General features: G+C 34.4%; 1 protein-coding gene across 11 annotated transcripts in view; it reads left to right on the top strand.

The window, feature by feature from the left end:
- The window catches only part of PPHLN1 (periphilin 1), a 110272-nt gene that overhangs the window by 42952 nt on the left and 54205 nt on the right, over nucleotides 1–13115 (top strand). For all 11 annotated transcript variants that reach the window (XM_033116629.1, XM_033116633.1, XM_033116624.1 and 8 more), the window contains one exon: nucleotides 9899–10110. In XM_033116629.1, the coding sequence (XP_032972520.1) occupies nucleotides 9899–10110 (212 nt within the window). The remainder of the gene's footprint in view (nucleotides 1–9898; nucleotides 10111–13115) is intronic.

Consider the following 13115-nt stretch of genomic DNA (forward strand, 5'->3'; position numbering starts at 1 on the left):
TCCCAACAGCAGTGTATGAGGGTTCTTTTTTCTTCACAACCTCTCCAACACTTGTTATTACTTGTTTTGTTGATAATAGACAGTTTAACAGGTGTGAGGTGGTATCTCATTGTGGTTTTGATTTGCATTTCCCTAATAGCTAGTGAAGTTGAGCATTTTTTCATATATCTGTTGGCTGTTTTTATGTTTTCTTGGGAGAAGTGTCTGGTCAAGTCCTCTGCCCATTTTTTAACTGGATTGTTTATTTTTTGTTAAGTTGCATGAGTTCTTTATATATTTTGGATATTAGCCCCTTCTCAGCAGTGTTGTTTGCAAATATCTTCTTCCATTCAGTTTTTGTTTTGATGCTTTCTTTTGCCATGCAGCAGATTTTTGGTTTGATATACTGTATTTCCCCTAAAGTAAGACCTAACTGGAAAATAAGCCCTAGCATGATTTTTCAGGGTGACATCCCCTGAACATAAGTCTAACGCGTCTTTTGGAGCAAAACTCAAGACCTGGTCTTATTTTCAGAGAAACATGGTAGTCCCATTCATTCATTTTTGCTTTAACTTCCTTTGCCTTTGAGGTCACATTCGTAAAATCCTCTCTAAAAACAAGGTCCATAAGTTTAGTTTCTATGCTCCATTCTAAGCAATTTCTCTTTTCACCTCTTATATTTAGGTCTTTGATCCATTTTGAGTTAATTTTGGCATATGGTGATAGATAACAGTCTAGTTTCATTCTTTTGTTCCCAACACCATTTATTGAAGAGGCTTTCTTTTCTCCATTGTATGTTTTTGGCTCCTTTGTTGAACATTATTTGCCCATACACATATGTATGTGGTTTTATTTCTGGATTTTCAGTTCTATTTCCTTGGGTCTCTGTGTGTTTTCTTGCCAATACCATTGTGTTTTGATTATTTTCACTTTGTAGTATAATTGGAAGTCAGGGACTGTGATACCTCTGGCATTGTTCTTTTTTCTCAGGATTGCTTTGCCCATTCCAGGTCTTTTGTGATTCCATACAAATCTGATGATTTTTTTTGTTCTAAAATTTTCTTTAAGAAATGCCATTGGGATTTTTGGGGGATTACATTTAATCTGTATATTGCTTTGGGTAATAGGCCATTTAACTACATTAACTATTTCAATTCATGAACATGGGATATCTTTCCATTTCTTTGTGTCTTCATTTCTTTTAATAAGATCTTACAGTTTTTAGTGTATGGGTCCACAAATCCTTTGTTGAATTTATTCCTATGTATTTTACTCTTTCTGTTGCAATTGCAAAAGGAATTGTTTTTTCATTTCGTTTCTGAAATTTCATTGGTAATGTATAGGAATGCAGTGGATTTTTGTACATTGATTTTGTGTGCTGCAATTTTACTGTATTTGTTTATTATTTATTGTTTCTAATAGTTTTTTTGGTGGAGTCTTTAGGGTTTTCTGTATAAAGAATCATGTCATCTGCAGAAAGTGACAATTGGACTTCTTCATTCTCAGTTCGGATGTCTTTTCTTTCTTTCTCTTAACCTGATTGCTCTGGCTAGGACTTCCAATACTGTGTTGAATAACAGTGGTTAGAAAGGACATCTCTGTCTTGTTCCTGATTATAGAAGATGAGCTTTAGTTTTTCACAATTAAGTTTGTTTTTAGCTGAGAGTTTGTCCTATATGGCATTTTTTATGTTGAAGTACTTCTATACCCATTTTATTAAGTGTTTTAATCATAAATGGATGCTGTATCTTGTCAAATGTTTTTTCATCATCTATTGATATAATCATATGATTTTTATCTTTCGTTAATGTGGTGTATCACATTGATTTGTGAATATTGAAATATCTTTGTGCCCCTGGGATGAACCTTACTTGATCATGATATGTAATCTTTTTAATGCATTGTTGTATTAAATTTGCTAGAATTTTGTTTAAGATTTTTGCATCTGTATTCATCAGAGAAATTGGTTTGTAGTTTTCTACTTTTGTGTTATCCTTGCCAGGTTTTGGTTTCAGGCTTATGTTGGCCTCATAAAATGAGTTAGGAAGTATTGCCTCTTCTTCAATTTTTTGGAAGAGTTTGAGCAGGATAGGTATTAGATCCTCTTTGAATGTTTGGTAGAATTTATTAGTGAAGCCATCTGGTCCTGGATTTTTGCTTTTGAGGAGGTTTTGGATGATTGTTTCAATTTCCTTACTGTTGATCGGTCTATTTAGATACTCTAGTTTTTCATGATTCAGCTTAGGAAGGTAACATTTTTCTAAGAGCCTGTCCATTTCTTCTAGGTTACTGAATTTGGTGGCATATAGTCCTTTATAGTATTCTTGTATGATTCTTTGTATTTCTGTGGTATCCATCATAACTTCTCCTCTCTCATTTCTGATTTTATTTGTGTCTTTTCTCTTTTTTCCTTAGTGAATCTAGCCAGGGGTTTGTCAATTTTATTAATCTTTTCAAAGAACCAGTTCTTTATTGCATTAATTTTTTTCTGTTGTCTTTTTGTTGTCTATTCATTTAATGCTGCTGATTTTTATTATTTCCTTCCTTCTGCTGTCTTTGGGTTTCATTTGTTATTTTTCTTGTTCTTTAAGATGTACTGTTAGATTGTTTATTTGGAATTTTTCTTGTTTCTTGCGATAGGCCTATAATGATAAATTTGCCTCTTATTACTGCTTTCATAGTATCCCAATAATTTTGATGTATTGTATTTTCATTCTCATTTGTTTCTATGCATCTTCTGATCTTACCCTTTTATTTATTTATTTGACCCAGTCGTTCTTTAGTAGCATGTTGTTTAATCTCCACATACTTGTGATTTTTCCCACTTTTTGCAATTGATCTCCACTTTCAGAGAGCATTGTGATAGGAGAATATGCTTGGTATGATTTTTAATCTTCTTAAATTTGTGGAAGCTAGTTTTGTGTCCCAACATACGGTCTATCCATGAAAATGTTCCGTGTGTACTAGAAAAGAATGTATTGTCTGGTGTTCTGGGATGAAAGGTTCTGTCAATGTCAATTGTATCTGTTTGGTCTAATGTGTCATTTGCTGATATTTCCTTATTGATTTTCTGTTTGGATGATCTATCCATAGCTGTCAGTGGGTATTTATATCTCCCACCATAATTGTTTTTTGTTAGTCTATCCCTTTTGTTCTGTTTGCAGTTGCTTTATATATTTTGGTGCTCGCTAATTGGAGGCATATATATTGATAAGTGTTATGTCTTCCTGTTGTATTATCCCCTTTATAATTGTCGTCAGGTATAAGTCTGTATACACCTGATTTTCTCTGGATGCCATTTGTTTTCTACCCTTTCACTTTTAGTCTAGATTTGTTCTTGCAGTCGGGACGTGTCTCTTGAAGTCAGCATATAATTGGGTTTTGTTTTTGATCCAATCTGCTACTCCGTGCCATTTTATTTATGAGTTCACTCCATTTACATTTAGGGTGATTATTGAGATACAAGGATTTTGTATAGCCACTTTATCTTTTGTTTTCTGGTAACCTGGTGTCTCCATTGTTTCTTTGCCTTTGTGTTTCTGTCTGTTATTTTAATTTAGTGGTATTCTATGATTTTTTTTCCCTCTGTTTCCTCTCTTTTCATGTTATATATCTCAGTTCTGCATTTTTTTTGCATGGTTACCATTAAGTTCATGTAAACGAACGTTAAAAATGAGATAATGGATGTTGAAAAGACAAAAACCTAAAACTATAATAATAGATACCAGTCACTGCAGAGTTACTGTGTTCAGAGAAATTTGGAAAATGAAGCTCAAGAGAGGTTGGGTACATTAATTAAAGTCAAAGGCCACATGCAAGCAGATGAACTAATTTTTGAACCTGTACCTGCCTGTAGAGAATGCTTTGAGAAATGCCACTGTCAATAAATGGATTTAATTTTATTAAACTCTGTGTTTCCCAAAGTTATTTACCCACAAAACCTCTTTTTGGTACTTATGTGAAATAAAAAAGACTTACATCTTTTGGATTAATATTTTGTGGAACATATTTTGAGAAAGGCCTTTTTATATTATAAATATATAAGTATTAAATTTGTTACAAATGTATATTATAAATTCAGGTCTGTGGTAGAAAAGAACATATGAATTAGCCGAAACATATTTCTATTATTGTGTAATTAGTTTGATTTCCAAACTACAATTAAACTTTTAATGCACAAAAATCTTTGGGCTATTGGTAAGAGATAGGGTGGAAAAAAATCCCCATACCTTTCTTTATATTCTGTGAGAAATATGAAGCTGTAGGTAACCTCTTTATTCTTTAATAAATTGCATTTGAAAACTTTCAGGAAGTACATAATTGTTTAGCTCAGGGGTCAGCAAACTACAACCCACGGGCCAAATTTGACCAGCTGTCTTATTTATGTAAATAAAGTTTTATTGGAATACAGCTATGTACATTGGTTTACGTAGTGTCTGTGAATGCTGTTGTGCTATAGTGGAGTGTTGAGTTGTGATGGAGACCATATAATGGTCCAGAGCCTAAAATATTTATTATTTGACCCTTTATAGGAAATGTCTGTTGACGCCTAGTTTAGTGAATGGCTTTTCTGCCTACTTTTCACTTTATATGTGATTCATCTGTGTAAAGAACTCGAATTGAAGTTCTTGACATTGAGTTAGCCACAGTTCATCTCTGTAAAGCAAATTCCTTGCAAAGTCAAAGTTTTCTAGAGGTGTTATTTTGAGTAGGTTTGAAACTCTTACAAATATGCAAGATTCCAAAGTTTTGCTTTTTTGAATGACATAACTATCAAACATTTGTATTTGCGTACTTAGATTAAGTTCTTGCTGCAAACCTTCTACTGATTTGTTGGAAATGATAAGGTAATACTGTCAATAGGAATCGCTAACGTCCATTGAGTGCTGTGTACCAGGCTCTGTTCTAAGCAGTTTATATATATTATCTCATTCACTCCTTGCAACAAGCCTGTAAGGTGGGTACTATTATTGTCTCCATTTTGTAGATGAGGAAATTAACTTGCTCAAGATCATAAAGTCACTAGTGGTTACTTTGGAAGGGTCTTTCAGTCTGTAGGAGGCTAGTTTATAGTGGGCTTCAACATGCGCTAATCCCCTTTCCTTCCTCTACTAGGTGTTGTTTCTGTTATGTTTTTATACATAGGGCTTATATTATGTGTGACGCTTTGGTGCTGTGTAATTTTGTAAACTCCAGGAAGCCCCTCTGGCTCATCATTGTGCTCTTTTCACTAACATATGCCTTCACAAAGCAGGTTGAGTGATCATTGTAAATGTAAATCAGATCTCTTCACCACCTCGTCCTTTTTTGGGTTCCATCCATTCTGTCACATCTTTGCTCATACCACCTTCTCAGAGAAGTCCTCCCTGAGCAGCCTATTTAAAATAACCCCCCTCACCCCTCCCTTTCTTTATAGTGCTTGTCACTCTGAAATGTTTTATTTATGTGCTGTCTTCCCCATTAGAATATAAGTTTCCTTAGGACAAAGACTGCTCTTCTAGTATAAAAATAGATTGTATATATTTTCTACCATTCTTCCCATTCCCTCTTCTATAACTGGAAACAAACTTCCCAGGGATAAAACCACTTCCCTCCCAGCTCACTTGCCTCCTAATATGTTGGTTCTTGAGACGAATTCTGGGCATACTTCTTACTCCTTATTACCTTCTCTAAGCCACTGTTCCAGTGTCATCTTTGAAATTCCTCATTTATACCACACTTTCCTCATTCTTGTACTCTGATAAATTTCCAGGATCCCATTCCTTCCTCCTTGATGATTGTAATTTCTGGCTCACAGTCTTCTATCCTGACTTGATGATACTTTTAACACCAGGTCTTTCTTGTGTTTTTCAGCTCTTATCTTTAGCTATCCACAGGCATGGTCAAACTTTAGGATCATCACTGGGAATTGTTTTGCCTCTTTAATGAGCTCTGAGTTTCTTCTTTTGGCTCAGATGTAACATATTTATATACAGCTCTTAGGTGTTAGTGCCATTCTCTAATTCAGTCCTCCTCAAAAGTTTTGTGTGTATCAGAATCACCTCAAGAGCCTTATCAAAGCCCAGAATCCTGGGTCTCACCCTCAGAGATTCTGATTCAAAAGGTGTGGTTGGATGCCCCTGAATTTGCATTTCTATCACTTTCCCAGGTAATGCTGATGAATTTTTGGGGACCTACACAATTTGAGGAACACTGCTATAATTAATACTTTTTCCCAAAGGATGAATATCAAAACTTTCCACTCAGCTTTAAGCTTCTATTCACATTCTTACTTTATTTTCTATTGATGACTACTAAAGTAATTCTCTTTAGTGAAGTAAAAGCTTTCTGAAGAGAGATTTCTCATATTTTCTCATATTGTGAAAATGAGAATTTTCCTTTTTATCGTTTTTCTTTTTTTCTTTCTTTCAATGCCATTCTTTTCTACTTAGTTTGTCTAATTTTTTATCTGTTGCTTTTTGGCTCCTTTATCAGTTAACATTCTTGTGTCTTGGATTATCAGTTTCTCCTTGTCCAGGAAATTAGCCTTTTCCCTCAACTTCCAGATATGATCATATAAGCCTCTTCCCTTAAAATATTGTCCCAGTTATTTCCCTTCTTCCCTCTGCCAAATTTTGTTGTTAGAAAAGTAATGGCTTAACTCCTTTAATAAAAAATATTTTAATTTCTCATCTGCTTTGGTTTCCAAAGCTTTCCAGACAGCCCCACTAGCTCACTGGTCACGTGACTCTTAGTCTTCAATGCAGAGGTAGCCTCTGGGTTCTGCACTATATGATACTACTTTCTTTTACCTTTTAAAAATTTTCTTCCTTTGCTTTTTAGTCACTGCTTTTAAAATTTTTTCACTGTCCTGATCACTTCTGTTCTTGTTCGCATAATACCCTTTAATCCCTCTCAGCTTTATCTTGAAACTTGGAATGCTTTTTCCACCATCTAAATCTGAGCTGTCTATAATGGGAGCCATTAGCTGACTGTGCCTATTGAGCACTTGAAGTATGGTCAGTTCACGCTGAGATATTCTGTAAGTATAAAATGCACACTGGATTTTCAAGATTTAAGATGAAAAAGAGACTATAAAATACCTCACTAAAATTTTTAATAATTTATATTACATGTTGATAATATTTTGAATATACTGGGTTATAGTAAAAATATTATTAAAATTAATTTTATCTTCTTTTCAAATATGATTACTACATTTGTGGCACAATTATATTTCTGTTAAACAGTGTTGTTCTAAATTTTATATTTCCTTAAAGACCCCTCATATTAGTTTCCATCTACTAATATACATTTCTCTTCTGAATTACAGTACCAGCCTTTTGGAAAATTTATTTATACCCCATTCTCCCAATTAGATACTAAGCTTCTTCAGAGTCAGGGTAATTCCCCATAGTTCCTTTCATTTATTGGGATATAGATACAGATACGGAGATAGGGATATGAAAAAATACATATGCATACACACATGAAGAAATGACTTGGCTAATACTACCACTTTAGCAAAGAGTTACTTATGGTAGATGATACCTATTGTGAAGTTTTTGCTTAATGTCATGGGCAGTAGGCAGTGTTGAGGTGAAGGGGAGGCGAGACATTACTGTGCTCTGAGATATTAAAAATCTGACATGTACTTTTCCCCAAGTGGAGCCAGCCACCCAGGCCCCTGAGTTCTGAACTGTGCTGTTGTGATTTGACCGCCATCTGGTGTCAGAATTAGGAAACTGTAGTTCAGCATTTCAGGCAGTCTTTCCTCCCAGTGTGGGCCTGCTCTTATCCATCCCCAAAGTGAGTTAACAGTAAGAACTCATTTAACTTCAGTGTACAAAACCTTGGAGAGTACAAAACTCTCCTCCTTGGAGCACTCTTTCCTTGGCTTCCCTGGTAACTTCCGTACCATACCAGTTTCCTCATGTTTCTGTGGCCATTCTCTTTCATTCTTCTTGGAAAGCCCATTTCTCTCTGAGTGTGGTGGTTTTCTAGCCCTAGATTCTGGGCCCTCTACTCTTTATATCCTTTGTTTTCATCCATATCCAAGGTTTTAAATACTGCCTATTTACAGACAAATTTACGGTTATAATAAAAAATGTCTTCTGATCTTGTCATCAGTTGCATACCAAGATGCTACATTAGTATTTAGAATTTAACATGTTCAAGTGTAAAATGTGGATTCCCCCACCCCATCTCTATTTCTTAAATCCATTTTTATCACTTTAATAATCCATCATGCCAGAATTCTGGGAATGAGCTTGACATTCCTGCTATTTACACTTATTACGTCAAGCATTTACCATGTCCCATTGAGTCTATCAAGGTATGTTCTTGTGCTTGTGAAATTTATGACCCCTCCCCTGCTCCTGTCATATCTAAGCTACCACTGTCTCTTGCCTGCACTGAGTAGGCTCCTAATTAGTTTACGTGCATGCACTCTTGATTGCATTTACATGTTTTATGTTTTTTGTTTGTTTGTTTGATTGTTTGTTTTTTAATAGCCTTTTCCTAAAAGCCTGAGTTCCATGATGGGAAAGACTGCGTATATTCGGTTCACCATTGGGTCCTTAGCACCCGGGAGAGTTCCTAAAACCTGTGTAATACTTAAGTAGCCACTCTGGCTCTCAGGGATATTGTCATGACTCCTATAGTTTTAGTGATTGAACTTGAATATATTAGAATTTCTTTAATGCTTTATTTAGTATTAGTATTTTGTCTGAGTTTCATCATAAGTGAGTTTTAGCTATTTTTTCCTTTTGCCTAGAGAAACTTCGGTGTATGTATAAAGGCAATATATTTTAGGTATTAATCAGCTAATGACAATAACCTACTTCAATACTGGGGACTGCCAATCAATATGTTGAAATTGTTATCTGAGCAGTTGAAATTTCATGTCATTTGTCTCTTAGCGTGCTTCTGTCTGAAATTTAAAGTTCATTCATTTTAATATGGAGGTACATTTGTTAAATCTTCAATTAAAACTCGTTTGACTCCAAGTGTTCTTTTAAATAGAGGCTCAAGTCTTGATAGTTTGATTTAATAATTTTGATTTGCTTTGATGTTTTAAAGATGGTTTTGCTTTATGAAGTTTTACTACCTGGGCTTACTTTCTGCTTTGAGTTAATGGTATTCCTTAATAAAGAATTTTAATTTGTAAAAGTAGAGGTGACTTATAAAAGTTGGTTTTTGGAGATGGACAACAATCTGTATACTAAGGATACAAATTCAGAGAGCAAGGATTTAATATGTATATACCAGGGTTTCTCAGTCTTGGCGTTATTAACATTTTCGGTTGGATGGATTTTTGTGTGTGTGTGTGTGTGTGTGTGTGTGTGTGTGTGTGTGTGTGTGTGTGTGAGAGCTGTCCTGGGCATTGCAGCACTTGAGCAGCATCCCTGCCCCCTACCCACCAGTGGTACTCTCTCCTCTCCAGTTGTGACAACAAAAATGTCTGTAGACATTGCTAAATTGTCATGTGGGGGACAAAATCGCACCATTTGAAAATCAGTATATACTGTACTTAGAAGGGGATAATAGGCCATGAGATATCTCACTTGGGAAGTCTTTGGCATCCTGTAGGTATCTTTGAGAGTATGATAGCTGTGTGGTATATTGTTAATGGCAAATAGAAGTAGAGACTTTATGACTGTGTGTTTTTCACATTTTAAAATTTCTATGCTTGCTTAAAATAAAGTAACTTGTGTACTTTACCACCTGGCTCTATCCCAAACCAAAAAAATGATGTGTCCTAAAGCATATTCCATGATAAAGTTTCATTTTGTGGACTGACTTCAGAAATTAGGTGGTAGTAGAAAAAGGGAACCAAGAGTACTACATAAAAAGTAGCTTGTAATCAGAACTTTTGCCTATCGTCTTTGTAAACAGTGTACAGGATATGATTAACTTAGTTTATTTTATCTCTTCAAAGGGACACGAGGGATGGCTTTAGAAGAAAAAGTTTCTACCCTTCCCCTTACGTGAGAGACCGGTCTCCTCATAAAAGAGAAAGTTCTTTTCTCAGAGAGTCACCTGTAAGCCGAAAGGATTCTCCACACAGCAGATCTGGCTCCAGTGTCAGTAGTAGAAGCTACTCTCCAGAGAGAAGCAAAACTTATTCTTTCCATCAGTCTCAACACAGAAGTACGTATTTCTTAAGACTTTCTCTTTTTCTTCTATAACCTCCACTGATGAGCATGTACTGAGTCAGATTGCCTTATAGGTTTGTAAGAGATACATTTTTTAACTTTCTACTTTCAAAAATTTCAAACTTGACAAAAATTGAAAGCATAGTGTAGTGAACACCATACACACACACACACACACACGTTTTTTGAACCATTTCAAGTTGCAGTCCATGTGACATTTTACTTTAATTCTTCAGCATGGAAGAGGTGTGTTTGTAATCAGTTTGAAAAGTCACACACTCCTGTATTTCCTGTTCCTGTACCGGTCCAACCTCTTTAACCTTCTGTCACTAGGTATTATCTATATATATCTGATAGTATATTTTTCATGAAAAATATCAGTGGTTTTCCCTAAATATAAAGTATTGCTTTATAGAATTTATAGGTAAACCTAATTTAGGTTCACTCTTTTCCAGCCGTCAATTTGTTTTCTTTAAATTTGGAGGGCCTGGACAAGCATGCATTCTATGCAATCATAGCACGACATCTTGGCTGCGTTACGCATTATGTGTTGGAATAAATAAATGAAATCTTCCTGTATTACCTTTTTAGAGTCGACTACCTGCAGTTGAGCTCATCCAGAAAACATTTCCTCATGCCTTTTATATCCAAGGCACTGTGTTACATAGAAAGATGTTCTTGTCGCCAAAGAACTAGAATATAAACATATATATGTATTTTCCCCAATTGACAATAATTTTATCCATATGTAAATATAACATATAAAATATAACTTTGATACAAGAATCAATGTGTCATAAATGAGTTAACATGACATGAGCAGGTCAAGGTAAGAGAGATTCTCACTCTGGAGATGGAAGAACATGTCATGGAAGAAATGACATTTGGACGTATCTTTTATTTCAGATTTCTGTAAGTGAAGAAGTGTCTTCTAGGTAGAAGGAATTATAAGCCAAGGTACAGAAACTAGAAAAGTCTAGGGTATTTCTTCTCCCCCACCCCCTCTTTAACTTCTAGTAACTGTTTTTTTCAAATAAGATTTTTAGTTTCACAGGTTTTGCCTCTTGCATGTTAAGAATGATGGAAGAACACTTCAGATCATCAGATTGTCTCCATTGTAGCTATTGCTAGATTCTTGTAGTTTGGAAACATTTATTAATTGTCTCCTGTTTTTAGAGCTGGGTAGAGTGGGCTTCCAAAATATATTTTTGGATACATTTGTATGAATGGTCAAGTACTTATATATGTCTGATTGCTTAAAATGTTTCAGAATAGTTCCAAGTAACTGAAAGTTTTACTGTGGAGTTTAGTGTTAACAGTTTGGTGTTTTCTCCTTTGCTTCACTTCCTTCCTTTATCCCACCCCTCTCTCCCCCTACAAGAGGATAAACTACCTCTAAGTTCTAATGTGTGCTCACATGCACAGACAGAAATACCCAAAATTAGCCATTCACCTAAGAACTTTTTTTTTTGGATGTGTATGACTTAAATACAAATCTATTAATGATTTGATTAAGAGGAGGAAGGTATCTTTGGAAACTAATTATGAGACTTTTAAACAAACATGAGTAAAATAAAAGCTTGAAATTCGTACTTGACAGCTTATGGTGAAGCTATTAAGTTATTTAAGATAGTTGTTGGTGAATTAGCCTTATATTTACATTTCACCTCTAAAAATTTCTTGGGAGGCATCTTCTATCTACTTTTGTTCTGGTAAGTTAGTGGCCAAAACGCTAAAATCTTGAGGTGTAGAGAAGCCCGGTGGTCCTTTTGTTACAGTCTCCATATCCTTTTCTCATCCTTTGAGGTCTAATGCCTTTAATATCTGTAGTGATGAAACGATAGCAAAGAAAGGTGGGAGACTGAAATATGAATAAAATTCATAAATTGAATAAAATAGAGCATTTGACTTTGTTAATACCTTTATGTTTCTTAAGTCATTTAGCTTTTGGAAAATAAAGTTCTTTAATCAAGGAAAAAAGTTTGTTCTGGGGAAGCTCTCTTTACAAATTATATTGGTTGATTCTTTAACTATTTTTACTGAACTATTAAATGTCTTTCTATACTCCTTTCATGTAAATAGTTTTCAGAATAGTTACATAAGATCATCTTCAAAAAGTTAACGAAGAAGTCTTGTTTTAAATAACAAATGGGAAAAGTAATTGTTATTTTACATATTTTTTATGCCAATTTTTGCTTTAAATGTCACAAATATTGACAGCACCTTGCTTTTCTTCAAAAAAAGGTACTGAGAAACAGGGTCCTTCAATTATCAGGCACTTAAACTGGGTTAGTTAGCAGTAGTGTGTTAATTTAGTTTTCTAATGTGTATTAAAATTTTGACAATGATTTTAAATGTTTCTGTAAATAACATAAAAATAATTTTCTTACTCCTTATACCTTCATTTTGCTAATTCTTTAATTTTTAATGTTTTGCTTTTTGTTCATACTTTTCAGAGTAATCTTATTTTAATGATCACTAGTAGTTTGGCCATGGTAACCATTAAAAAAATTTTTTTTCTTAATTTTTCAATTACAGTAGGCATTCAATATTATATTAGTTTCAGGTGTACAGCACAGTGGTTAGACATTTATATAACTTACAAATTGATCCCCCTGATAAATTTAGTACCCACCTGGCACATGGTAACGATTCAAGGACTAATTCTTCTGTGCATTTAATATATCTCTTATGTGCTTAATTATAATCCACAGAATGATTTTTTCTCCTTTTTCATCTCAACTAGTTATTTCCCATTTTGTGCTTACACGTGTGCACACGAACACACACATACACACATGTATTTAATTAGATTTCTTCTATTTAGCCTTTTGGGTTAATCCTATGGAACTTTGTACTGCTTTTGACTAATTATCCTCCTCAAACTGTTGTTTTTATATATTGTGCTTCATGTATAAGAATTTTCTGCCTATAACTTAATTGGACCAACCTGGTCATAGCTATGACTACCATAGTATTTTTCATTCCTTTTTGTTGTCC

The sequence above is a fragment of the Rhinolophus ferrumequinum genome, chromosome 10, assembly GCF_004115265.2.
Source record: "Rhinolophus ferrumequinum isolate MPI-CBG mRhiFer1 chromosome 10, mRhiFer1_v1.p, whole genome shotgun sequence".
In the NCBI taxonomy this organism is placed as follows: domain Eukaryota; kingdom Metazoa; phylum Chordata; class Mammalia; order Chiroptera; family Rhinolophidae; genus Rhinolophus; species Rhinolophus ferrumequinum.